The 25,707-nt window shown below is 44.3% G+C and overlaps 1 protein-coding gene across 3 annotated transcripts in view; it reads left to right on the top strand.

Annotated features, from left to right (window-relative positions):
* The first annotated feature begins 785 nt into the window (after positions 1-785).
* The window catches only part of srrm4 (serine/arginine repetitive matrix 4), a 350,732-nt gene continuing 325,810 nt past the window's right edge, over positions 786-25,707 (top strand). For all 3 annotated transcript variants that reach the window (XM_080208425.1, XM_080208427.1, XM_080208426.1), the window contains exon 1: positions 786-1,338. In XM_080208425.1, coding sequence (XP_080064551.1) covers positions 1,205-1,338 — 134 coding nt within the window. In that variant the 5' untranslated portion in view covers positions 786-1,204. The remainder of the gene's footprint in view (positions 1,339-25,707) is intronic.

The raw sequence follows: 25,707 nt of genomic DNA on the forward strand, positions 1-25,707 counted from the left end.
TTTTAAGTGATGTCCAACCATCAGCATGGTTCTGGCTTGTAACCACTGACAAAACAGGCCTCTGTCCCTTTTCCCCTCATCCCATCAATTCGATATTCCCCTCACACTCCCTGAAACCATGTCCCTGAGCGATATTTTGGGTAACTCAAGATGAGAAATGTCTGCTCCTCATGTTATAGTTGGCAGCAGTGGCGACAAAGGCTGAGTTTAGCTTTGCAATGCCATGCAATGCCTGAAAACATCAACCTCCAAGTGCATACAAGGGAGTTCTCATTGTGTAGGGTGCAGGCTGTAGACAGAAGGCAACAGCGAGGGAGCAAGACTGGCTATCAAATCTAAAGGAATGCCTCTGAACAAAGGAGATGTAGCCTCTCTGCCACTGATTCCTACAGCCAGTCTATGTGGGCTTGAAATGCTTAGGGGTTGCTTGTAAATGCAGCTGCTGGGGCATTGTGTCAGGCACACGCGAAACCTGCTCTCGGGAACCTGCAGTCTTTTGTTATGTAGATACAGCAAGCAGCAGCCTTTGCTTTTTGTCAGTGGGAAAGGGAGAGAGAGGAGGGGAAAGAGACGTTGTACTCAGCTGACCAAGCCCGTTCCAACGTCACCACACTAAATGAGACAAAACAAGGGAACAGCTTAGATGCTGAATGCACTCTGCTGCTGCTGCTGCTTTTGTGTTCTGAAGAAGCCCTTTACTGACAGCAGGTGCTTAGCTACAAGCTGCTCAGTGTTCCCCACCACCCCCCACTCCCCACTCCCCACCCCCGCCAGACAGAGCAATGGCTCTTGTATTGCCAACCCATTGGTGATTACCTGCTAAAGCAGCTCTCGCTTTGATTAGAAAGTCGCTTGATTCCCCCTTTTTTTCCCCCCCTGTAGTAACTGCTATAGATAGGCATCGCCGAACCGGCTCAAGGGAGGGAGAGTGGGACACTCCTGTGGGGAGCGGGGGAAGGAAAACTGTCTTTTGTTTTTGTGCGACAGTTCTGACAGAACAGATAGGTGGAGTGGTTCAGCAGCTGGACAGCTCCCTGCCCTCAGCTGCGTGTGTGTGCTGTGTGTGTGTGTATGTCTGTGCTGTGTGTGTTGTATATGTGTTTGTCTGCTTGTCTGTATGCTTGTGTGTGTGTGAGCCAGTGAGCCCCCTACAAAGCTCTGCTCCCTCCTCATCGTGTCCCCCTCCGGAAGACCCAGCTCACAGATGATGGCCAGCGTGCAGCAAGGCGAGAAACAGCTCTTCGAAAAGTTCTGGAAGGGAACCTTCAAGGCGGTGGCCACCCCCCGCCCAGAGAGCATCATCGTCGCCAGCATCACCGCCCGGAAAACTCTGAACAAGTAAGTGTGCGTTTTCCCCGTATATTTTCTCTCTCCTGTGTCTTTGAAACGAAAGGTCAGAACGTTGTAGGCCACGAGTAGCTTGGCAGGCTGTTGTAGATTCAATTGACCATCTGCTATACTTAGCCGCTGTATGGACTGGAGCTCATTCACTTTGCTTATTGGAAATGTCTGTTGTTATCTGGATCAGCCCAGTTCCCCTGTCCACCGCACAGTTCAGACTAGACAGGCAATGATACTCATGGGGTGACGTTAGTGAAAGCTGTCAGCCTCATCGATAAGAACAAAGGATATATTTTTAAAAGAATACTTCACCCCTTCATTGCGAAGGATGATATTTTTTAGGAGAATGAAGCTAATCGTTTATTCTACTCAGACAGACTTTTTTTAAATCTATAAAAGCCTTTGGGTTAAGTAAAAGCTTTATTGACAGCCGCAGAGTGTGTCAGATTGTTTATTCGTGACAGACAAGCTGGAGTTTTCACAGATTTTGGGTGAAATCAAATAATAGGAAGTATGGCAATAGCATGTGACAAGTGTTATTCATGGACAGGTTTTCATCAGAAGGTTTGAGGGTTGAATGTCTCACTGGTTAAATAACTTCATTTTAACGAGTTGCGACTAGTATATATTCAAATCTGTCCATGCATTGCAACTGAAACCACTGTATGAACTGGGATTCATCTGTGTTTAAGGTATTGTGTTGTACCAGGCTAACCAGCTGCGATGTACCAAGCTGTTTACAACCTGTCTCCAGTGACAACAACACATAACCATTCATTTCAAATCAAACATGACAGTGTGAAGTAATAGCAGGCACAGACAAGCGCACACCTTGTAAAGAAGGAAAAAAAATGTGAAAGGTGTATTAAAACAAATGACAACGCGTGACTGCTAAAGGAGCACACTTTGCTTCCACTTTCATTTCAGCCAAGGCTGCACTAGTAGCCGAGTCGAGAAGGCAGCCCTTGTTGCTGGCTGCTTTCGCTCCCTCTCGCAGAGAAAGCTTACCGAGTAATAATACACCGTTATAAAAGTACCGCTAACGCATGTCCACTGTTTAGACGGGGTTTACAAGGAAGGTTTAGCTGATAATACAATCCCTCGATGATGCAGTTTGAGATGTTCATTAGAAAGACTGATTGCGGTGAGAATGGCTGTTCAGATTGTTGAGGTTGACTCAAAGTTTATTCAGAAATCGTTGACCTGAAGGCACCGGGTCCAATGGACCTCCAGACCAACACTCCTAATTAATAAATCCAGTGGCTAATTCGTGGAATCTTTCTTAAAATGTATTCATTGCCAGCAGAATTCCGAGAGCAATTAAAAGCAGGACAAATTCTAAATTAATTCCGATAAGGATGCATTCAGTGAGTGCTCTGTTGATCTTTCCTTTGTAGCACTGTACAATCAATACATTAGCTTGTGTGTGTGTGTGTGTGTGTGTGTGTACATGTGTGTGTGTGTTTGCTCCCGTTCGTTGTGTTGCTATGTCACTGGAAGTTCATTTGGATCTGCCTACAGCCTCTCCCCGCAACACGCAGTTTGGCAATTAGCACTGCCTGTCCGACCCCCCACTTATATCTCTGAATTAACAGTGACACTGTATTCAGCACTGCTACAGCTGTCGGGTCTCTCCCGCTATTGTATCTACAAGCTGTTTCCTACCAGTCAGGGTTCATTAAAAATTCAGCTTATTCTATGAGAGGACAGCCTGGGCACACAGCAGATGGCTTGCAGGCTGACACTAAGCCTGGCTTTCCCCCCTCGTCCTCAACAGATGCTGTGTGGCTTGGATTATAAGGAAGACGGTGCCGCAGATAGTTTCAAGGGAACTTTTGCGAAAGTTTTTTTTCTCTCTGAAATGTGTCTGGTCTGTTGCGAGAGGAGGGGATTGACAGCAGTTGACACTATGGATCCGTGGAAATAAAATGAAAGGGAGTTATCACTGGAGTTATAGTGGGAACACAATGTTCTCACGCGTGTAGTGTACACTGTGTAACTGATGGATTTTGAAATTGTGTTCCTTGTTGAAATCTGCACATTTATTACTTTCTTAACGGATGCCAAGTTGGTAGTTATATGCTGAGGCATCCGTGAACAGCTGCTATTAGTGACATCCGCATCCCCGCTACACGGTGACTAAGAAATGACAGATAGGACATACTGTTTTTATGAAATACTGTATTATGTGCATCTCTTTTTGAAAAGACAACAGAGCTATGCTGGGAATACGATAAAGAAGCTGATTCCCATTTCTGGGCTGCAGATTTAACTGCAGCCGCATTCTTAGATCTGAAGTAGAGATAAAGGGATTGTTTAGGCTGCCTCTTTCTACCCAGCCGCACCACCCCCCCCCCCCCCCCCCCAGCCACCACCACCCCCCGGCTCCCGCCCCTCCGAATGTTTTCAGGCGCAGATTTAAGTTGAAGTGTGAACTGCTGGCACTGTGACATCCTTCTAAGCACCGACAGTGAAATACAATGGATTCTGTGGGTGATACCACACACTGCCCTTAACAATGGGGGCCCTTCTGCGGTGCGGTGACCTGCTGCCATCGTGCACCTTGCCCATCCTGCACTAACCAGACTCGAATGCCAACTTTAAACCGGTGCCCAAATTCAGTCCGTTCCACTCCACTCCACGTACTGCACCTGAAGTGGTGCCAATGGATGTTGGCACACAGGCAAACAGCATGTTTGATTTGATTTGATTTATTATTGCATGGGGATACAGTGAAAAGTATTGCTTCTTGCACAGAAGCAATGCCAGTCATAGAGTACAGCACAGCATACCATTCATAGAGTACCGTTGCCCAAAAGTTTGACTCTCCTGCTATTTCACAAGCCCACTTCCTTTAAACAGATTGACACATCTGCTGAATTCCTAAGAAGGACAATTTCAAACAAGTCTACTCAGCGACCATTCACTCCCATCTCTCAGCACAACTGTATGATCCAAATTTTATTCAGGGGTGAGAATTATTTCCTGATCCTTCTGTCTGGCACAGCATACAGCAGCCTCAAAAACATTCAACTGGCCTTGCTCGCACACGTCAACACGATCAAAAGCACAATGCTGCCACCCCTTAAAGATATTTATTTGTACTTCACAATTAAATGTGAATATAGCTGGCATGGTTAATCCACCAGAATCAATCTGTAATGCATACAGCCGTAGAGCATACATTGAAAGAATGTTCTTTATGGCCGACCATCTTTTCATTTAATTTTCAGGCACCACCTAGTGCAACAGAGGATGAGAGATTGTTAGTTATTTGACAGCATACTTGTGCCATTAGCCATGACCCCACTCAGAATTTCTTCACCTGTGAGCTTTCAGGCCAGCTGCCTTTGCAGACATGAGTCTTGTGACCACTGTATAATACTCACATTTTCAAATATTAGTGAAATTATCAATAGTCAGCTCAAGGCACTGCATTAGAATGACACGGTGACATACACAACCAGTCCCAAATAATTTTCCCGGGCTGTGAAATGTTCAAAATTATTTATTTAAATGTTTCTTTTTCATTCATGACACACTGGAGTATGTGAGAAACACAAGGCACCAGTGAGAAGGGGACAAGTGTTGCAGTGATTTGCTTTATCATGACTTAATTAAGGGCAGCTACTAATTAGTTCTTTATCATATTACATGGACAGCTGAGATCTGTATTTCAGTAAACATCTGTATACATTGCCCCTATTTTCCATGGTTCCAAGTTATTTCTTGAACTATTTGCAGCCATCCTTTCGGATACATACCTCCTGTTCTGTTGTCTGGGGGCTTCACTGATAATTAGACTCAGCACGGTGATACAGTGGTGCCCGAGAGCGCCAGAAACCTGAGTTCAATTTCGGCTTTGTCTGTGTGGAGTTTGCATATTGTCCCCATGTCTTGGTTGTTTCTCCCACAGCTCATGGTAAATGCATGGGGTTATGGGGATAGGGTCTGGGTGGGTTGCTCCTTTGGAGAGTTGGTGCAAACTCGATGGGCTGTTTGGCTGCTTTCTGCACAGTAGTGATCCTATGGTTATAAATGCTGGAGCTTCATTGAATGTATTGCTAGGAGTACTCATATCGCTGGTGGATTGATATATTGTTACTCAGCATCTGACTTCAGTGCGCTTATATATACAACACCCTGGAAGTGCATTCGCACAACAATTGGCTCCTCTTTCTTCATGAATAACATAACACCTCCCAATCTCCTGACTCATCCAAAGCAACTTCTTCAAGCTTTGGCCATCACCTCAACTCTTTTCCCAAAACATTGTTCCACATTCTCCCTTCCCCTTCTTTATAAGGCGCCCTGGGACATTGCGCTATGTTAAGTTGTGATACTCACTGGTAAATGGAAGCAGCAACAATTATTCAAGCACTATCACCATTATTTAATACTTTCCTTCCTTCTCAATGAAGATGATGTGTCATGCACCATCTTCAACTTAGAGGACAACAAAATGAAAATAATGACTTGCCTTAATATAGTGCCTTTTAAAACCTCAAGATGCCAATTAATTTACAGCCAATTAAGTATTATTGAAGTGCAGATATTGTTGCAGCCACCAATTTTCCCAATTTGTCTCCCAAACAGCAACGGGTTCAAGACCACATCATGTGCTTTTTTTAGTGGTTTTAATTCAGTGACAAATATTGGCTGGGATACTGAGGAGAAAGCCCCACTCGCCTTTGAAATGATATATATTAAATATCCGCCACTGAAAGAGCTTTGTTGTATGTCTCATTTAAAAGATGGCACCTCCATACTGCAGCAGTTGTGAAGCAAAATGTCATCACACCTGAGCAAATGTCACCATTTTAGTGTCCAGTGGGAGGTAGATGGGGCAGAATATGTGTGACTCCCCACGTAGGCCTTTGGGATTTAAATTTTTGCTGTGACGAACCTACTAATCAAGGAAGTATTTTTCAAAATCCCAAATCTTTAGTATTACAGAGAAATGGAAATGACAAAACAATGAAGTTCAAGAAAACATTGGGCTGCATTTTAAGTGATCATCAATCAGCTAAATGTCTAGGTCAGTAACAAAGACAGTCAAATAATCAGTGAGTGCAATTTAATTCTCTACCTTGAACCAGGTTTTATGGTGGGTGTGGTATTTTTAAAGGGCAGGCTTGCAGGCCTCAGAGGTACAAACAAACAAGAGCTTTATTAGAAAGGAGTTTACTCGACTGGCTATTAGGATAGACTGCCCATTTGCCTTTGCAAACGGCCAATGATGTCATCAATGCATCACATGATCAAACTCTTGCTCCAATTGGAAACAAATATGAATACACAACACTTTCCTCATGCTTTACGTCAGAGCTTCCTGCAATGAAACACAATATAAGGTTAACAATTAAAATTTACAATACGAACAATTAACAAACACAACATTTTGGAGGATGTTGATTCCTGTGTGGTTGCTGGGGAACCTCAGGCGTCTGTTCTTTTTCATGTTGACTGCAATCTCTGGTGTTTTTAGTTGAGTTTGGATATCGTCTGTAGTTGCCTCAACCAGCCTTGACGTTGGGTTCGGAGATTTACTTGGTTTGGGAAGTGTCCTCAACTGAGGTACTGTCCCCCACAGTTGTTTCTGATATTATGAGGTTCTCAGGAATGGCTCGGACTTCACTTGACAGAGTTTATTGTGGACTCTTAATTGACTCTATCTCTGGCAACTGGTTCTAGTTGCCAGAAGTTGATCAGTGTCTCTTCTCCACATGACATCTTCTCCAGTTTATACTGTGTAGAAGACCGGTCCTGTCTGTGCTACTACGATATATCGATGTATCCACATGTACCCACATGTATCCGATGTATCCACTTTTCACTGGTAATATAATTCTTTGCCAATACTTTCTGACCTTCCTGAAAAAGACGGTGTTTACCCCTGAGCTCACGTATCAAAATCTGACTTTGCTCTCAACAATTTCCCTTGTCTTAGACGGCTTCAGCAGATCAAACACTGAGGTTTTACCATGAGTAATGTCGGAGAACTTGGGTTGATGAATGTGTTGTATTCCTGTATGTCATCAGCAATTGGCTTCGTCATTTAGACAATGATCCATGCTCACCAGTTACCTTCAATGAATGTTTCATTATCTGAACAAACCTCACAGCCAGCCCATTTATGGCAGGATGATGAAGAATGGATCGGATATGTTGGATTCTGTTCTCCTTTAGATAATTTGTGAATTATTACAAAAAGAACTGTGGTCCATTATCACAAACAGGTTGTTCTGGGTAACTGAATCTACCACAATGAAAAACATTCATCCTTCAAATGGTCCAATATAATTCATTTAAACTTTTACCATGGCCCTTCTGGCCATTCCCACGCTCGTAGTGGCAGGTTTTAAATTTTTTTTCAAATCGAACAGATACCTGACTTTTCCTTGATTTCACTACTGAGTCTTGGCCACTGAAAATAATTTCTAGTTACCTGCTTCATCCTTTCTCTCCCACAATGACCTTCATTAGGTTGGCTTAGGAGACGCCCCCTTAAAAATATGGCACTGACCCAGTCTTTAAACATCTTGCTTGGCTTTCTTCCTAGATCTTCAGCAGAACTGAGATCTCTTTCATGCTTCCAGCTCCCCATTAAGGACAATGACATGTTGTCTTAAAACCATCAGTAAACCTGCTTTGGACCCCAACATGCGATTCACCTCGTCCCAGTTTAGTTTGATTCTCTCCAGCCAAGTCTGAATAGTTACCCTTAACAACGTTCAGGGACAACGGCACATTTAAATCGATACAGCTCCTCAATGGAACCATTTAAACTCTTTGAGAGTTTAAAGGCAATATGTTGTAGTTTCTCTTGGTAAACAGTTTCTGGGGCCAACAAAACTGCTACTCTGGTGTTCACCTCCATTTTCATTGGTTGTCTGCTGTGTAAAGGAGTGACCCAGTAAAGTATTTTTGTACTTGCAATAGCCAGTAACAATAGCTCATCATCTGACTGTCACTCTGTCCTTTCTCGTGCTCTCTTTGTATCCCGTGGATCCTTTCCCTCTATTCAGTTTTCCATTTGATATATTTGGTTCTTTCTTTTTATAATTCTTGCTCGGAACTTGTTGTTTCTTTCCCCAACACCCACACTCTGTGTGTCCCTTTTCCCGCAGTTCCTGCATTTTGCACCTTCAATCTGCTGCTTTGTGCCACATTTTTGCATATTGGTGGCAACGTCAAACATGCGTCTGTGTTTGGATTCCAGCCAATACCTCGTGGAATTTAGTGCTCGAGCTTAAGCGTTGGTCTTCTTTGTTGCTAATTCCACGGAGATTGTGATTTCAAAAACTTCTTTATGTTTAAGTTGCTTTCTGTTAACAGCCCTTTCCTAGATAGCTTCACTTCATAACCACAAACTAGCCTCTCTCTATGGTGTCATTCAAGACATGCCCAAATTCACAGTATTCAGTTAATTTCTTCAACATAGCTCGGACCTGTGTGATTGATTCATTTTTTTGTTGATTTCAAATCCTGAAGTTAGCTTGTTTCCTTTCAAGTTTTGCAATCCCCAGTTCTAATTTATTGTTGCAGGGTAATTGTTATTCACAGTGTGCCTGTAGTGTTCGAGATTCTTCTGGACGGAGCATATGATGAGCTTCTTTTCAGTGTTGTTTTCTCTGAAACCTTCCTTTACATTTTGCTCCCTTTGATGGCTGCCAGCAACATTTAGTGCCCCTCCATCACCAGCTTTGGTGGAGCAACATTTTTATTTTTGTAATTCTTTTTGGATGTCTGTAGCACCAAGCAAAAATTTGTCTAGGTTTATTTATTTCTCTGGGAGGTCTGCCAGGGTGGATCCAACCTCCCTGTCACCAGCTTTCTTTATGGTATTTTTAAAGGATAGGCTTGCAAACCACAAAGGTAAAGATAAATAAGAGCTTTACTAAAAAGGTGTTTACTCTACAGGCTGTTTGGATAGACTGAATACCCATATAAGACCTTCATGCCACCACCACTAGTATTCATGCAGCAACCATTAGGGAACTTGCATGTGGGAAGCCCGGATAATAAGTCCCGTTGAAGTTGCTTGCTCCTTCCAGGGGATCTCTTGATCAAGTGACTGATTGAGGGACCCAGCATTGGGAAGTGAGAGGGGCTGCTAAGAGCCAATCCCCTGTCCTTTCTGCCAAACTCCATCTTCCCTACCTCTGGGTCCCATGCCATGATCCATTCCTGCCATCAATCACCTGCACTTGGGTCCATTGTCAATCCTTGGCCGTGGGTGGGTGTAGTACTGGCAGCAGCCACTGCCTCCCCAGGGGCGCTGCTGATCCATAAACTGGAGGTGCCAGCATTGAACTGGGGCGAACACAGTGAGAAGTCTCACAACACCAGGTTAAAGTCCAACAGGTTTATTTGGTAGCATGAGCTTTCAGAGCACTGCTCCTTCATCAGGTCAGTGCTACCAAATAAACCTGTTGGACTTTAACCTGGTATTGTGAGACTTCTTACTGGATCCATAAAGAGCTGCCACATTCTAATTGGACAGCAGCTCTCAGTAGGTGTGCATGTGCCTCAGGGAAGTGCCGTCACGACCTAGTTGAGTTCCTTTGGTGGGTCTTCCAGAAAAAAAGTTGATGAAGGGCTCTCTCCAGCTCTCTTGCCGGTGGCAAGTCCTCCTTTGCTTCCATAAAGTACCACCATTTATCTCTCTGTGTAATAGGATTTCAATTTCTACAAGTGAGATCATATGGAATTTATTTGAAGCATAGTCATGCAAAATGTCGGCCTCCTTCACATAAATAAAATGATCCCAACAGAACTGCAGTAATCCCCAAAGATATCTTAACTTAGATGTTACCCAATTTCCCACATCGGAACGATAGGATCAGACAGGTTAGGCTTTTCACCATAACTCATACCATTATGGTTTTGTAATCTCTGGCAGAGGTGTGAATTAAGCAGATTGGATTAAAAGATGCCTGTGTCTGTTTGTCATCACGACAAAGAATGCCTCTTCACTCCGTTAAGCTTCCTTTTTGGAGAGAAATGCCAAATTCTCCTATCCAAGGAAACTGAATCCCATCACGTCTGGTTGAAAGCCAAGTCCCTTACTGCCAACATGAAAGTGGTGTGGCTGTGTGCAAACGTGTTTTATGAAGATGGAAAGGCTTTGTCATAAATCGAGGAGGCAGTGAGGAGGAAGTGACGCAGTGGTATTGCCAGAGACTCGGGCTAATGCTCTGGGGACCTGGGTTCAAATCCTAAGTTTATGAATTCTGAATTTAATCAAAATCTGGAATTAAAAATTTAATGATGACCATGAAACCGTTGTCGATTGTTGGAAAAACTCATCTGGTTCACTCATGTCCCTTGCAGAAAGAAATCTGCTCTCCTTACCTGCTCTGGCCTACATGTGATTCCAGAGCCACAGCAATGCAGTTAACTCTTAAATGCCCTTTTAAGGGCAACTAGGGATGGGCAATAAATGTTGACCCAGCTGGCAACACCTGCACCCAATGCATTGAAAAATAGTCAGTTTGATGCAGTTTTAATTACTTCATTATAGTATGTAAGAAAAATTCTCATGTTAAAACATGAGCTTCAACATGTATTTTCTCTGATGGGAATATTTTGTTTTTCAGAAAATATTTCCTTCCACAGATTGACAACTTGCCAACTCCAAAAGGTTACATTTCTCAAAGTGAGATGTTGCTCTTCCCTGTAATCCACTGACTTTATTTGGAAAATGTGAGGAAAATAATGAAAAATTCTCTCAAATATGACCCCTCCCCCCCCAACCTAAACCCTGTCCACTACCCACAAGGAACAAGAGTTGGGAGTGTGATAGGATACTCCTCACTAATCTGGATGATTGCAGCTCCAACAACACTCAGGAAACTTGACACCATCCAGGGCAAAGCAGCCCACTTCATTGGTACCCCCACCCCCCCCCCGCCTTCCATAAACACTCACTCCCTCCACCATCAATGCTCAGTGACAGCAGTGTGTACCATCTGAAAGAGGTACTGCACGACTCCTTAGACAGCACTTTCCAAACCCAAAACCAATAACGTTTAGAAGAACATGGGCAGCAGATAGCTGGGAACACCAGCACCTGGAAATTCCCCTCAGAGTCACTCACCATCCTGACTTGGAAATATTCTCCATTCCCTCGCTATCCTGGATCTCCATCCCTAGGAGCGCTCTAGATGTACCTCCACCACACAGATTGCAATGGTTCAAGACGCAGCTCACCTCCACCATTTCAAGGGTAATTAGGAATAGGCGTTTAATGCTGGTCTTACCAGTGACGCTCACATCCCATAGACAAATATTAAGAAAAAGCCACCACCTCCACAGTGGTGCTGCTAAGCAATGAAGAGCTGCCAACCTTTGGCCAGCAGCTCTCAACCAGTGTGACACCCGTACCAAGGTTCTTAATCTCAGGGAAGGCCTACAACTGCCCACTTAAGCTTATTCCCCTCAGAGTCACTCTTAACGCTTATTTGTGAGCATTCCCAAAAAGGAGCTCTCTCCAGCTCTGCTGCCAACGGGCACGTTGCTCAGCACCTACAGAAAATATCACCTTCTGTCTCCCTGTGAAATAGGATTTCAATTGCTACAGCGGAGATCGATCATAACTTACTCATTACTCATTGAAATCATAGCTGATCTAGCAGCTTGATCTTAGATCTATGGTCCTTCATTCTAGACTCATAAATTACCCTCTAGTACTCTTCCATACTTACAAACATTTATATCACATTGTCCCCTCTCATAATTTGTACTCTTATTTCCTTAAATGCAGCAGGAACTTAGTGAATCAACACTGTGATCTTTCTGAAGACTCAATATCCTTTCAATAGACTGGTGCCCATAGTACACACAGTACCCTAACTTCTTATTAAGCTTTTTTTATGGGTCAGCCTTTATATTCTACAGTTCCTCCAGTAAAACCAAGAAACCCATTAGTTTTTACTGCCTTATTGCCAAGCTGAGGCATTACCTTTAAAGTCCTGTGTAGCTCAACTCCCTCTTGCGGTCCCACATCAAAATTGCGTTTTTTTTTAAAATTCATTTGTGGGACATTGCCGTCGCTGGCTGGCCAGCATTTATTGCCCATCCCTAGTTGCCCTTGAGGAGCTGGTGGTGAGCTGCTTTCTTGAATCGCTGCAGTCCACGTGCTGTGGGTTGGCCAACAATGCTGTTAAGGAGGAATTCCAGGATCTTGATCCAGCAATTGCGAAGGAACGCCAATATATTTCCAAGTCAGCATGGTGAGTGGCTTAGAGAAGAGCTTGAGGTGGTGGTGTTCCCCAGTATCTGCTGCCCTTGTTCTTCTAGATGGAAGTGGTCGTGGGTTTATAAGGTGCAGTCTAAGGATATTTGGTGAATTGCTGCAGTGCATTCTATAGAAGTACATACTGCTGCTATAGAGCATTGGTGGTGGAAGGGTTGACTGTTTTTTGGATATGGTGCCAATCAAGTGGGCTGTTTTGTCCTGGAAAGCTTCCATTCAGAACGTAATGACTCTGTTTTAGTTTATTAAGAAGTATTAGCTCCCACTTACTGACACTGGCAACTGTTTTTTTGCCAAAAAAAGGGGGAAGGTTGCGGTGGTGGTGGTGGGGGACCGGTGGTGGGGAGGAGGGGGGCGGTTAAGTAAAGTTTTAAAGTTTATTTTTGAATGTCACATGTAGGCTTACATTAACGCTGCAATGAATTCCCCTAGTATGCTTGTTCAGGTATACTGAGGGAGAATTTAGCATATCCAATGCACCTAGTCTTTTGGACTGTGGGCAGAAACCAGAGCACCTGGAAGAAACCCAAGCAGACATGGGGAGAATGTGCAGTCTCCGCACAGATAGTCACCCAAGCCGGGAATCGAACCCGGGTCCCTGGCCCTGTGAGGTAGCAGTGCTTATCGCTGTGTCACCGTGCCATGGTGTGGGTTTGAGGTTGCAATCACATTAGCCACAATCTTATTGAATGGCAGAGCAGGCATGGGGGGTCGAATAGCCTACTGCTGCATTCATTTGATCAATTTCATCTTTCTCTAGTCTTCTGAAGGATTCTACCTTCATTTATCTGCAGATTTCTGCACTCAAATCTGTATTCATAAGAACATAAGAACATAAGAAATAGGGGCAGGAGTAGGCCATCTAGCCCTTCGAGCCTGCCCCGCCATTCAACAAGATCATGGCTGATCTGTCGTGGCTCAGTTCCACTTTCCCGCCCTCTCCCCATAACCCTTAATCCCTTCTCTTATCAAAAACCCATCAACCCGCTTCTTAAAAATATTTAGCGAGGCAGCCTCCACCACTTCAACGGGCAGAGAATTCCAGAGATTCACCACCCTTTGAGTGAAGAAGTTCCTCCTCAACTCCGTTCTAAACCGCCTCCCCTTTATCTTGAGGCTGTGCCCCCTAGTCCTACTGTCTTTTTTGAGCGGGAAGAGTCTCTCCACCTCTATCCTATCCATCCCATTCATCATCTTATACGTCTCAATGAGATCTCCCCTCATTCTTCTAAACTCTAACGAGTACAAGCCTAGTTTATTCAGCCTCTCCTCATAGCTCAATCCCCTCAACTCCGGTATCAGCCTAGTAAACCTCCTCTGCACTCCCTCCAGGGCCAAAATATCCTTGCGCAGGTGCGGCGCCCAAAACTGCACACAGTACTCCAGCTGCGGCCTCACCAATGCCCTATACAGCTGCAGCAAGACCTCCCTACTTTTATATTCAATCCCCCTCGCTATGAAGGCCAGCATCCCATTCGCCTTCCTGACCACCTGCTGCACCTGCAAGCTGGGTTTTTGCGACTCATGCACAAGGACCCCGAGGTCCCTCTGCACCGTCGCCTGCTGCAGTTTTTCGCCACGTAAGTAATAGTCCTTCCTACCATTCTTCCTACCAAAGTGGACCACCTCACACTTGCCAACATTAAATTCCATTTGCCATTTCCTGGCCCATTCGCCCAGCCTATCTAGATCCTTCTGCAGACTCTCCACACCCTCCGCACAATTTGCCGTTCCCCCAATCTTGGTGTCATCAGCAAATTTCGACACCCTGCACTCGGTTCCCTCCTCCAGATCATCTATATAAATGGTAAATAGCTGAGGCCCCAGCACCGACCCCTGGGGCACCCCACTAGTCACCATCCGCCAATCCGAATAGCACCCATTGACCCCCACTCTCTGCCTCCTATTTGACAACCAATCCTCTATCCACGCTAACACCCTACCCCCAACTCCATGTCCCCTGACCTTCTGCAATAACCTCTTGTGAGGTACCTTGTCAAACGCCTTCTGAAAATCCAGAAAGACCACATCCACCGGCTCTCCTCTATCCACTGCCCTAGACACATCCTCATAGAACTCCAGTAAATTTGTCAGACACGACTTCCCTTTAATGAAACCGTGTTGCGTCCGCCCTATCAAGCAATTCCCTTCAAGATGCCTCGCAATTTCCTGCTTAATGATGGATTCTAACATTTTACCTACCACAGACGTTAAACTAACCGGCCTATAATTCCCCGCCTTTTGCCTGGCACCCTTCTTAAACAACGGCGTAACATTAGCCGTTTTCCAATCTTCCGGCACTTCCCCGGAATCCAGCGACGTCTGGAAAATAACCACCAAGGCATCCACTATCACCTCCGCCATTTCTTTCAGAACCCTCGGATGCATTCCATCCGGTCCTGGGGACTTGTCCACAATTAGCCCCTCCAGTCTGTCGAGCACCACCTCTCTAGTAACAGTAATGTCATTAAGACCCTCCATTCCTACCACCTTTCCATCGCTAACACCCGGCAAATTATTCACGTCCTCCTCCGTGAAGACAGAAACAAAAAAGTTATTCAAGACCTTCGCCATATCCCCATCCCCTACCACTAGCTCCCCTTTCTCATCCTCTAAAGGACCAACGTTCACCCTAGCCAGCCTCTTCCTTTTTATATATTTATAAAAACTCTTGCTATCCTTTTTTATATTAAGTGCTAGCCCAGCCTCATAGCTTCTCCTACCCTCCTTTATCAACTTCTTTGTCAATCTTTGTTGACATTTAAACCTTTCCCAATCCTCTTCTCGCCCACTGCTCTTAGCTACTCTAAATTCCTCCGCTTTTAATTTAACACTTTCCTTCACCTCCTTCAAATCACTGTTATATACAATGAACAGAATTAGCCCAGCATCGAACCCTGTAGCACATCACTACTTGCTTCTAACCACTGTAAATATCTGTGAATAACTTCTATTCTCTATGTCTTCTGTCTAATTGCATACCACTTAGTCTTCTCTCATGTGGTACCTTACCAAAACCCTCATTAAAGTCCATGTACACTGTGCTTTGGAGGTCTTGCAGTGGGTGGCATCCCTGCCTCTGAGCCAGAGGCTCTGGATTCGAGTCCCACTCCAGGACTTGATAGTCAAAGAAGGCGCATTCATAACACGATCAAACAGGTTGAATGTGTCAAGCTATAAGCCTCTACCGACAGACTAGCAACCTTTTCCAGGAATTACTAGCTATGGAAACAGACAAAAATCAGTCTTAGTGCACCACTATGTGTGGGAAGAATCATAGAATCCCTACAGTGCAGAAGGAGGCCATTCAGCCCATTGAGCCTGTATTGACCACAGTCCCACCCAGCCCATAACCCCACATATTTACCCTGCTAGTCCTCCTGACACTAAGGGACAATTTACCACGGCCAATCAACCTAACCTACACATCTTTGGACTGTGGGAGGAAACCAAAGCACCCGGAGGAAACCTACGCAGACATTAGGAGAACGTGCAAATTCCACACAGTTAGTGACCCAAGCAGGAATCAAACCCTGGTCCCTGACACAGTGAGGCAGCAGAGCTAACCTCAATATGATAAAAAATATGGAACTAAGTAACTACTGATGACCATGAAACCACTGTCGATTGTTGGGACAGACCCATCTGGTTCACTAACGTCCTTTAGGGAAGGAAATCTGCCGTCCTTACCTGGTCTGGCCTACATGTGACTCCAGAGCCACAGCAATGTGGTTGACTCTCAACTGCCCTCTGAAATAGTAAGGAGTCTCACAACATCAGGTTAAAGTTCATCAGGTGAATGAGGGAGCAGTGCTCTGAAAGCTCATGATTCCAAATAAACCTGTTAGACTTTAACCTGGTGTTGTGAGCCTTTATTACTGTACCCATGCCAGTCCAATGCCGACATCTCCACATCATGGCCCTCTGTAATGGCCTAGCAAGCCACTCAAATTCAAGAGCAGCTAGGGATGGGCAATAAATGCTGGCCAGCCAGCGACACCCTTGTCACAAAATGAATAAAAAAAAACCTCACCAAATAACAAAGTACAAAACACGGAATCAGCAGCAGCAGTCAGGGACCGATACAAATGTCTGTTAAAATCTGTGAAAAGTAAGAACAGTTATAGATGAAGTGGATACAGGGTGTAAGGGTTACAGTTGCACGTCAGGAAAAATAAATAAATAAACAGCATAACTTTACACGAATGTAGAAATAGTTAATTTGAAGGTCAAAAGAGATGTGTGGATATTAATAGGCTCAGCACTTAACATGTCACATCACTGTGGCGCAGTAATCAATGAAGCAAACAGGAGGCTGAACTGTTTGGATATAATCAGTGAAGCATAAATCAGAAGACGTTTCACTGAATTTGTATCATTTTGCAGGTAATTTACAGCTTCCTCTGTATCAGCGTTGGTGAAACCAAAATCATTCCTTCTGACATCTCCAGCACGTCTTTGCCTGTCCCAAAGGATCCATTCCTTTTCGGTCACATACTGGGCTACCTCACCTCTCTGCCCTCCATAGAAACACTTATGAATCTGTTCTATCCAGTTATATATTGAGGAAAAGCAAGCAGATTACAGATGTAATGAATGGATAGTACATACCGATCTCACAACCCTTGCAAAGCAACATTACAATGTTACAGCACCAACGGAGACATGTGCCATAAGACCTAGTTAAATTTCTCACATATTGTATGCCCTCAATGTCCCCAGTTATTTGTTTATCCGTGTCACTAATAGGTTTACATTAAGAATTGGAATTCTTTTGCATTACAAGTGCAAGCTGATAATGGCATGGCGAGGGACTTAGTCAATGATGGACTATTCTGCCTCCTTAACTAATGACTAAGGGTAGAGAAAGAATTGGAGAGAATGATTGGGAAAGAGATAGGTGAATTCAAGTCAAGTTTAAGTTTATTTATTAGTGTCACAAGTAGGCTTACACTAACACAGCAATTACATTACTGTGAAAATCCCCTCATCACCACACTCTGATGCCTGTTCGTGTACACTGAGGGAGAATTTAGCATGGCCAATGCACCGAACCAGCACATCTTTCAGACTGGGGGTCTGTGACACTGGAGGTCTGTGAGAGATCAGTGCTTGGGCCTCTGTTATTTATAATATATATACATGATTTGAATGAAAAAATAGGTGCTCTGATTAGTAAGTTTGTAGATGATACAAAAATTGGGGGAGTAGTGGATAGTGTGGAGGATTGTCAGAGGATACATCAGGATATAAATCAGCTGGAGACCTGAGCTGAAAGATGGCACATGGAATTTAAGCCGGACAAATGTGAGGTGGTGCGGTTTGGTAGGTCTACTGCAGAAGGAAAGTATACAGCAAATGGTAGAGACCTTAGAAGTATTAGCATACAGAGGGATCTGGGCATGCAGGTCCACATTTCCCTGAAGGTGGCAACTCAGATGGACAAGGTGGTCAAGAAGGCGTATGGCATGCTAGCGTTCATCAGTCAGGGCGTTGAATGTAGGAATTGGAAAACAATGTTGCAGCTGCATAAGACTTTGGTTAGGCTACATTTGGAATATTGTGTACAATTTTGATTGCCCACACTACTGGAAGGATGTTGATGCATTGGAAAGGGTGCAGAAGAGATTTACCAGGATGTTGCCTGGTTTGGAAGATATGGACTATGAAGGAAGGTTGAACGAACTTGGATTGTTTTCATTTGAGTATCAGAGGATGAGGGGGGATCTAATTGAGGTTTACAAGATGATAACAGGCTTGGATAGAATGGATAGTCAGAGACTTTTCCCAGGGTCTGACGGCCAATTTTTCGAGGGCACAGGTTGAAAGTGAGAAGCGAAAATTTAAAAGAGATGTTGGAGCAAGTTTATCACACGGAGAGTGTTGAATGCCTGGAACACCCTGCTGGAGGAGGTGCTGGAAGCACGTTCTATAACAATGTTAAAGAGGCCTCTGGATAGATATATAAATGGGCAGGGAAGAGAGGGATGTGGAACATGCAGAGACAAGAAAATATTAGATTAGGGAGGCATCTGTGTCAGCACAAGTTTGGTGGGAAGGGTCTGTTCCTGTGCTCTACTGTTCTTTGTTCTTTGGGCAGAAACCAGAGCACCTGGAGTAAACCCACACACGGAGAGTGTGCAGATTCTACAACAGTCACCCAAGCGGGAATCAAACCTGGGTCCCCGGTGCTGCGAGACAGCAGTGTGCCCACAGCCTCTCAATTAATAAATTTGAGGTTGTTTTCCCCATTTGACTCATTGTATATTTGAAATGTTCCATGCCCCGTAGCTGCCTGTTCCATTTACTGCTGAAGTATTTCTGCCCTGGACGATTTTGTACTTTTTTTGTATCCATGTTAAAGCACTCTCATTTCAAACATAACAGATTCAACGCCCACCCCACCACCACCCCTTGTCTTACTCTAACAATGCAGCTTCATTCATAACACAGGGGGGTATCCCTGATGTGTCAGTGTGCTGGCTTCATTTCCTTCTACTGCCTTTTGGGGAAGACTGATGATTTCTATTAAGTTATTGCTAATAGAATTAAACTGAGCTGGGAAATCACTTAAAGACAGATGGCAGAGGGGAACCTTTCATCCTGTCCATCTGGGCTACATTCAAGCTTCAGCCCCAGATGAATAAAAGCAGTATGTTAAGATTTGACCTGGAATTTTGGAAGTACTTTAAAATATATATCAAGTTATACGTATATTTATGTATTCTAAAGCTGAAAAAATGACTCCAAAATATTGTCAAAACCCTGTATTTGTGAACTGAGTATTAAGAATGAAATCTAACCCAAAATACTGCCACAAACTGATTATAAATTCAGCAAAATTTATATTTGTTTAATTCCATTCATTCTCTTGAACTTTCAATAGCTTATTATTTCGGGAGTATCGACTTCAGAGTATAAATTAAAATTAAGGGCAATATTTGTCTGAATAATACTTCTATGACTTAGCTATTTTAGGAGCTTTTAATTTGCTTTGCATCTAGGAGTTTATCCTGACAATCTAAAATAGGCAGAGTGATACGTGTTTAACCCTTGAAAGTCAGGGGAAACAGCACACGTTTCACTCATTCGCAATCTGATTTTAATATATACTTGGGTGCTGTTAGTGACCTTATGAGAATTTGGGCAGAACTTCCGGTCCCACTTGCCCCAGGAATTGTAACGGGCAGGTCAGGACCATGCAAAGGTCCGTTGACCTCGAACAGGATTTTCCGGTTTTGGGGCAAGCGTGACTGGAAAACTCTGCTCTATCTCCTACTAGTTGGAGCTAATGTGCAACTTGAGTTCTTGGTATCCGTTGACAGTTTGGGCGGAATTTTACCAGCATGCCTGCCCGAGGTTTGTACGATCTTGCCTACCTGTGGCCAACGGAGAATGCCGTTCTCCAAGCCTCACCCGCCACTGGAATCTAGGCGAACGTGCCAGTTAAAATTCCAGCCTTTGTATTTGAGTTCCTTGTAGCCTAGTGAAAACATGGGTGGAATTTAATCCAGGTGCAGGGCTCTCCCTCATTGGCAGGAGAGCAAACGAGAGCCCAGCCCTGTGTCACCTCCTTTGGGGAAGGCCTGGCATACTGAGAGCCAGTTAGCCATATCTGGCATCAGCCACCCCACATTATCATCTCCCCCAGCGCCCAGGATCAGTGAGGGGCCCAAGTGAGTGAGGGTGGGCCAAGGTTGCAGAGAATGGGTCACCAGCTGGAGATGGTCAGAAGAAGCAGCAGGTGGATGGCCCTTAGCATATTTTACCTCAGTCTTCCCTCTACCACCCAATGCTTGGCCCCTCAATCTGTCACTGAGTGTATTTTAACTAGTGTATTTTAACCACTTATAGAGCTGGGGAGAAACTACTTCACCCAAAAGGTTGTGAAACTGTGGAATTCGCTACCCTAAAGAAAATTTAAAGAAGAGTTAGACAGATTTTTAATTGGTAACGGGGTGAAAGGTTATGGGGAGAAGGCAGGAGCACATCAGCCACGATCAAATGACGGAGCAGGCTCAATGGGCCGAATGGCCTAATTCTGCTTCTGTATCTTATGAACTTATGAACCACTCCTGCTGACCCCTATAAACATGATGTGGAGATGCCGGCATTGGACAGGGGTAAACACAGTAAGAAGTCTCACAACACCAGGGTGAAGTCTAACCAATTTATTTGATAGTAAACTCACAAGCTTTCGGGGTTTGCCCCTTGAAAGTTGTGAGACTTCTTACTGTGTTCACCCCTATAAACCCCAGGTCGCCAAAAGCAAACTCAACACGGCTTTGCTTTTTGGTGGCAACTGCCTTGCCCACTGCTGATTGAATGCGATGCTGGATTGAGGCCCATAAGTGGGCACTAAATGACAAGGGATCATGTAATCGCACAGCCACTGATGTTTGCCATTCCTGGGGCCTGAAGTTCTATTTCAGTGGAAAACAGAGAGGTCATGGTGTATCCATTGTCATTAATGAAGGGCTAAAGAATCAAAGAAATACATGACTTGGAAAAGCAGAGCTTCTGGGAAGGTGATTTCCTTAATAGATCACTAATTGGGGGAAAAAAACCACCGTTCAAACATTTATATTTAAAAGCAATCAAAATAATACACAGGTCAAAAATGTTTATTTCATGCAGCACTTTCTCACTTGCAACATCATCCCGTGGTGAATGAATTCATCACAATACCTCCTTCTTATTTCTAATTCTTAACATTTGTCCCCTGCTATATAAAAAAGTATTGCCGCACTGAGCAATTTATGCAGGTTGTCCTTGTCAGGCTCCTTTGTAATCTTGGAAGCTCCGACCGGATAATCTCAAACTCTCTCTTCCAAGGAAAATAGAGCTGATCTTCCTTAGCCTTTCCTCATCACCGCACATTATTCTCTGCACACCCCATGGTAATAGATATTTCGGGGACACTACCTTCAGCAACGCGGTTCGAATGAGCCTGTAAATTAAATTGCCAAGGCTTTTTTTTTGAAAGGGGCAGGGTAGCTTTTGTAACGAACCTGAATGAGATTTTCTACAATCACAAACAGAATCACTGGCAAACACCGTATGTCCTTTATCTGAATCCTCTCTGAGTTAACACTGGAAACCATCGACAAGAATAGGCTATAATTACATTTCAAATTCAGAGCAAAGCAAGCAGAGTGCTTTTAGGAGGTGACGAATTTCACAGAATTCTCAGGTTTATATTGCATCGCTTGCAAGCAGACAGCTGCTGGGTACCTGTTACTGGTGAAGATAAATGGGGTCAAACTCTGAAATTTTGATGTACAAGGTAATATGGCAGCAAGTCATATATCTACACTGATTTTATAGGTCGTCAGACACCGTAATCTCTTTCTGCTGTAAAAATATGAAACATATAAAAACTAAATTCCAAGCAATAACTCTACTGCATTGGGAATACCCATAATATCCACTTACCATAACATATTTTAAAATTACCTCCTTTAAGCGCGACCTAAATGATCAGTCCATAATTCTGATTCGATGAGTTTCACAGTGAAATGTATTTACACATCTTTTCCTCATTGCTGTAACATGAAATTTTATTTGAATAGTTCAGGATTTCAGAAGACGAGCATCTTTTGGACCTGTTCTCCAAAAGAGCATCGGATTAAAGTTTACTCTGTGTTATTCATCTATGCATTTGTTCAAATAGTTTTTACCCCACCATCTGATCTCAGCTCTGGCAGCAGCTGGAGTATTACCAGGAACCTGAGAACCCCTTAGGCTAGAAAGACAGTTGGGTATAAATTTATCTTGGCGAGGGACACAACGAAACAAAGCAAATTGGAAGCCCGTGTGCACTCAGTCCAATTTTAGTTTCCAGTTTGTCTGTCTGCCTTGCACGCCTTCTTAAGCCTGATTTGTTTGATTTGATTAGATTTATTATTGCCACCTTTATTGGTATAGAGTGAAAAGTATTCTTTCTTGTGCGATATACAGACAAAGCATACCGTACATAGAGAAGGAAAGGAGAGGATGTAGAACGTAGTGTTACAGTCATAGCTAGGGTGTAGAGAAAGATCTACTTAATATAAAACAGACCCATTAAGAAGTCCCTGGAGAGACAAAGGTTGAGAGGCGACCTGATAGAGGTTTATAAAATGTTGAGAGGAATAGATAGGGTGGATTCTCGGAGGCTATTTCCCAGGGCTGAAATGGTCGCTACGAGAGGACGCAGGTTTAAGGTGCTGGGAAGCAAGTACAGAGGAGATGTTAGGGGTAAGTTTTTCACTCAGAGGGTGGTGAGTGAGTAGAATCGGCTGCCGTTAGTGGTGGTAGGGGCAAACTCGCTGGGGTCTTTTAAAAGACTTCTGGATGAGTATATGGGATCTAATGGGATTGTGAGTTACAGATAGATCTATGGCTTGGTAGGTATAGATGTGATCGGTGCAACTTGTGGGCCGAAGGGCCTGTTTGTGCTGTAGTGTTCTATGTTCTAAGTCCAATGGCAGCAGCAAAGAAACTGTTCTTGAGTCAATTAGTTTGTGATCTCAGATTTTTGTATCCTTTTTCCCAACAGAAGAAGGTGGAAGAAAGTATGTCCGGGATGCTTGATTATGCTGACTGCTTTTCCAAGGCAGTGGAAAATCTAGGCAGAGTCGATGGATGGATTTGTACTTTAGGGGAGAAACTTGGTCAAAACAGATTAAAGAAATAATCCCAGTTTACTAGAGGTGGACTTTAGGTTTGTCTGTACTTTCTCCTTGTTGACTTGCACACCTATCTGTCAGTTGTCCTGAACCTGATCTCTATCACTGAGCCTGGTGCTTAAACTCTGGTTTTCCCCAGCTCTTGGATGGGATAAGAACATAAGAACATAAGAAATAGGAGCAGGAGTAGGCCATCTAGCCCTTCGAGCCTGCCCCGCCATTCAATAAGATCATGGCTGATCTGTTGTGGCTCAGTTCCACTTTCCCGCCCTCTCCCCATAACCCTTAATCCCCTCTCTTATCAAGAACCCATCAACCCGCTTCTTAAAAATATTTAGCGAGGCAGCCTCCACCACTTCAACGGGCAGAGAATTCCAGAGATTCACCACCCTTTGAGTGAAGAAGTTCCTCCTCAACTCCGTTCTAAACCGCCTCCCCTTTATCTTGAGGCTGTGCCCCCTAGTCCTACTGTCTTTTTTGAGCGGGAAGAGTCTCTCCACCTCTATCCTATCCATCCCATTCATCATCTTATACGTCTCAATGAGATCTCCCCTCATTCTTCTAAACTCTAATGAGTACAAGCCTAGTTTATTCAGCCTCTCCTCATAGCTCAATCCCCTCAACTCCGGTATCAGCCTAGTAAACCTCCTCTGCACTCCCTCCAGGGCCAAAATATCCTTGCGCAGGTGCGGCGCCCAAAACTGCACACAGTACTCCAGCTGCGGCCTCACCAATGCCCTATACAGCTGCAGCAAGACCTCCCTACTTTTATATTCAATCCCCCTCGCTATGAAGGCCAGCATCCCATTCGCCTTCCTGACCACCTGCTGCACCTGCAAGCTGGGTTTTTGCGACTCATGCACAAGGACCCCGAGGTCCCTCTGCACCGTCGCCTGCTGCAGTTTTTCGCCACGTAAGTAATAGTCCTTCCTACCATTCTTCCTACCAAAGTGGACCACCTCACACTTGCCAACATTAAATTCCATTTGCCATTTCCTGGCCCATTCGCCCAGCCTATCTAGATCCTTCTGCAGACTCTCCACACCCTCCGCACAATTTGCCTTTCCCCCAATCTTGGTGTCATCAGCAAATTTCGACACCCTGCACTCGGTTCCCTCCTCCAGATCATCTATATAAATGGTAAATAGCTGAGGCCCCAGCACCGACCCCTGGGGCACCCCACTAGTCACCAACCGCCAATCCGAATAGCACCCATTGACCCCCACTCTCTGCCTCCTATTTGACAACCAATCCTCTATCCACGCTAACACCCTACCCCCAACTCCATGTCCCCTGACCTTCTGCAATAACCTCTTGTGAGGTACCTTGTCAAACGCCTTCTGAAAATCCAGAAAGACCACATCCACCGGCTCTCCTCTATCCACTGCCCTAGACACATCCTCATAGAACTCCAGTAAATTTGTCAGACACGACTTCCCTTTAATGAAACCGTGTTGCGTCCGCCCTATCAAGCAATTCCCTTCAAGATGCCTCGCAATTTCCTCCTTAATGACGGATTCTAACATTTTACCTACCACAGACGTTAAACTAACCGGCCTATAATTCCCCGCCTTTTGCCTGGCACCCTTCTTAAACAACGGCGTAACATTAGCCGTTTTCCAATCTTCCGGCACTTCCCCGGAATCCAGCGACGTCTGGAAAATAGCCACCAAGGCATCCACTATCACCTCCGCCATTTCTTTCAGAACCCTCGGATGCATTCCATCCGGTCCTGGGGACTTGTCCACAATCAGCCCCTCCAGTCTGTCGAGCACCACCTCTCTAGTAACAGTAATGTCATTAAGACCTTCCATTCCTACCACCTTTCCATCGCTAACACCCGGCAAATTATTCACGTCCTCCTCCGTGAAGACAGAAACAAAAAAGTTATTCAAGACCTTAGCCATTTCCCCATCCCCTACCACTAGCTCCCCTTTCTCATCCTCTAAAGGACCAACGTTCACCCTAGCCAGCCTCTTCCTTTTTATATATTTATAAAAACTCTTGCTATCCTTTTTTATATTAAGTGCTAGCCCAGCCTCATAGCTTCTCCTACCCTCCTTTATCAACTTCTTTGTCAATCTTTGTTGACATTTAAACCTTTCCCAATCCTCTTCTCGCCCACTGCTCTTAGCTACTCTAAATTCCTCCGCTTTTAATTTAACACTTTCCTTCACCTCCTTCGTTATCCACGGCTTATTACCTCTCTTCCTACTGTCCTTTTTAACCATCGGAATAAATTTCTGCTGAGCACCAAGAAAGATCTCCTTAAAGATCCTCCACTGCTCCTCAGCAGACCTACCTTCCAACGCACTCCCCCAGTCCACATTCGCCAATTCTTCTCTCATCCTACCATACTCCCCTCTATTCAAACAAAGGACGCGTGTCCGGGAACCCACTTTCTCCTCCTCCATCTGCACCAGAAACTCCACCATA

This window comes from Carcharhinus amblyrhynchos, chromosome 20 (genome assembly GCF_965287045.1).
Source record: "Carcharhinus amblyrhynchos chromosome 20, sCarAmb.v2.hapA, whole genome shotgun sequence".
Taxonomy (NCBI): domain Eukaryota; kingdom Metazoa; phylum Chordata; class Chondrichthyes; order Carcharhiniformes; family Carcharhinidae; genus Carcharhinus; species Carcharhinus amblyrhynchos.